The 2940-nt window shown below is 24.1% G+C and overlaps 1 protein-coding gene across 1 annotated transcript; it reads right to left on the bottom strand.

The window, feature by feature from the left end:
* Positions 1-139: 139 nt before the first annotated feature.
* Positions 140-2539, bottom strand: LOC108576324 (probable arginine--tRNA ligase, mitochondrial). Its single transcript, XM_017939291.1, has 5 exons — positions 2504-2539; positions 988-2146; positions 684-811; positions 377-600; positions 140-290 (listed from the first exon to the last, which is right to left on the bottom strand). The coding sequence occupies exons 1-5, from the start codon at positions 2537-2539 to the stop codon at positions 140-142; spliced, it is 1698 nt and encodes a 565-aa protein (XP_017794780.1).
* Between the last annotated feature and the right edge of the window lie 401 nt (positions 2540-2940).

Below are 2940 nucleotides of genomic sequence, written 5' to 3'. Positions count from 1 at the left end.
ATTTGTTAATTATAACCTTTTCCATGTGCTTTAATAAACAATAAATACATTAAAAGAACTACATATTAAATACACAAGTACAATATATTATTTAAATATCTATATTCATCATATACATGTCTAAAATTATATTTTTTCTTTACATTTTTTCCAAGGGTGTTAAACCAAGTAATTTCATACCTTGAGCAAGTGTTATTTTTGCTACATGAAATAATAGTAATCTTTGATTTCCTAAGTCATTTGATTCACCTTTTATTCGCAAATTCTTGAAGGCTAAATTAATTGCCTTACTACAAAAAAAATTTAACTATTATAAATAAAAATACTATAAAGTTAGTAAATTTTAATGCTACCTATTTAATATATTCATGCTGACCTTAAATGAAAAAGATATATTGTTAATGTACATGGTTCTAATTCTTCATAGCATTTAAGTACTACTTCATCAAATTGACTGATTAATGTAATTAAAGTATCCACTTGTAATTCCTTTAAAAGACTTGGATCGCATTCTCCTACTAATGTAGCACCAGATAGCTCTTTTAAACTGCATAAGCGGCAATGAGTATATTGCAATTTTATTCCAGTATCACCTTTTAACTAATGTTGAAACATATTAGTTACTCCTTACAAAAAGTTTTGAAATACCTAATAGGAGATTTAAATTTTCCTAGACAACTTACATCAAGCATTGTGTTCCAATTGAATTCATAATTATGCATTCTATTTTGTTTCAAGTTGTGAATAATTATACCAGAAACTCCCAAAATATCAGAAATCACATCCATTTCATTTAAAGGAATTTTAGTTGCTAAATATAATGATTTAGAATACTTTAGTTTTAAATGATAAAATGTTCATAATTGATAACTGAATATTCATAACTGACTAAATATTCAAAAATTAACTTAAATCAATTAAATTTAGATAATTGTTACTTTTGTTTCAAGTATATGCTATTTGTAACTATAGACAAAATAAACTTACTCTTTGTTGCTAATTGTCTTTGTTTCATTTTTTCTTTTGCTTCATTTAAAATGTCTTCTAAAAATACTGCTGTACCTTTTCTTGTACTCATACCATGTACTCTTCCAAACTTGACATGTTTTAATCTGTCTACCCAAGGTAGTTTCATTTTATTTAAAATTGTAATCAAATTAGAAAAATGATCTGATTGACTATAATCCACAACATAGTACATAGCATCAAATTTGTTTTTCTCAAATCTATCAATAGCTGCAGCAATATCTCTAGTTAGGTATAAAGTTGTACCATCACTTTTTATAATTGGAATACTTCTCTCTTCACTAACAGATACTACTTTTCTGTTAACATCATCTAATGTTAATAATTGCATTTCTTCCATTAAATTAATCATTTTATTTATGTTTTTACTAGTATATAGAGACTCCCAATCATACTTATCAAAAACTACACCTATTCTTTTATAAGTTTTTTCTAATTCTACAGCAGTAAAATTCTTAATTGTTTTCCAATTATTATAATTCACACTATCTCCTAATTCTAAGTTCTTAAATATTTCTTTAGCACGTTCATGTATTTCTGGGTTACATGTAGCTAACTTATTAGCTTCAACATAAACTTTATACAATGTTTTAATAGGATCTGTTTGCAGTTCCATATTATCAGTATTTGACATTTCTATTCCTAACTGAATATAACCAAATTGTGTACCCCAATCTCCTAAATAATTTACTTTTGTAACTTCATTTTGTAGAAAAGTATTTACATTAGAAATACAGTTTCCTATGACCGTAGAACGCAAATGCCCTAAATGAAAAGGTTTTGCAATATTTGGTGAACTAAATTCTATTATAATATTTTTACTATTGTCTACAAGTAATGGTGGTGTTACTCCAACCAAATTATTTTCTAAAATTTTTTTCACATATTTATCTCTTTGTATACCAAAATATACAGTATTATCTTTTACTGTAATATTATCAAAAGTGTCTCTTACATCATTTTTTATAATGCTTTCAACTTCATTTGTTATATCATAATCATTCGATTTTAAAAGTAATTCAAAAGAATATATACCACCTATGCTATTAAATTTGACATTTAAATTAGACATAATTTTATGTTGATATGCATTGTCTATATTTTGCAGCGGTTTTATAACCTAAAATAAAGTAATTTCCATTAGTTTCAGAATTGTATTTCTTCAAAATTTTAACATCTTATAGATTTATATAATATTTTTAAATGCAATCTATTGTAATATAAGAATGTGTAACAAATAAATATGTTATTGATATTAATTATAATTTTAAAATAATTGAAATAACCGGCATGGATTAAATTTCATAACCTATGTATACTACGAATTGTTTAAATGCAAACAAAGAAACAATATACAAGAAATATTGTGCAAAATTATAAAAGTGAATTTTAAAACTGAAATTCAAATTAATCCCATACTAGATTTTCATTTCAAATTATTTAAAATAGAAAACGAACTTAATAAAACTGAGCATACCTTTTTAAATATCATAGACCTCATATAATTACTCATGTTGTGACAGTAAAATTATGTTAAAGTAAATCTTTCATATAATAAGCCACTATTATTTAAAACATCAAATGCATTAATATTAATGCAAATGCACAAATTTTTTGTTTTATAACGTCGTTCGAGAAACGCATTCATGTTCCTATCATTCTCGTCAGTCTATTGTGACATAAATTTCTATACTTTTTGATATTTATTTACATAAGTATTTATTACAAACAAAATAAAATATCATTTAATAAAATTTAATCTTCTATGAAAATGTTTATGTCAATTGTTTAATATATTATAGAAATTATAAAAGTAGTGTATATGCTATACAGTGTTGCAACTATAACCTCTATGTAACAATTAGAATTTTGTAAACATATTCTGAATCTGTTTTAAAAAATATGTACATATGA

The sequence above is a fragment of the Habropoda laboriosa genome, unplaced genomic scaffold, assembly GCF_001263275.1.
Source record: "Habropoda laboriosa isolate 0110345459 unplaced genomic scaffold, ASM126327v1 scaffold36, whole genome shotgun sequence".
Lineage (NCBI taxonomy): Eukaryota > Metazoa > Arthropoda > Insecta > Hymenoptera > Apidae > Habropoda > Habropoda laboriosa.
Note: the sequence above shows the minus strand (reverse complement) of the source record. Positions and strands in the feature narration are given on the sequence as shown.

Coding starts and splice junctions, on each gene's coding strand:
- LOC108576324 (XM_017939291.1), bottom strand. CDS start 2,539: ATGAGTAATTATATGAGGTCTATGATATTTAAAAAG. Junction 2,147..2,503: donor GGTCTATGATATTTAAAAAG/GTATGCTCAGTT, acceptor ACTTTATTTTAG/GTTATAAAACCGCTGCAAAA. Junction 812..987: donor AAGACAATTAGCAACAAAGA/GTAAGTTTATTT, acceptor CATTATATTTAG/CAACTAAAATTCCTTTAAAT.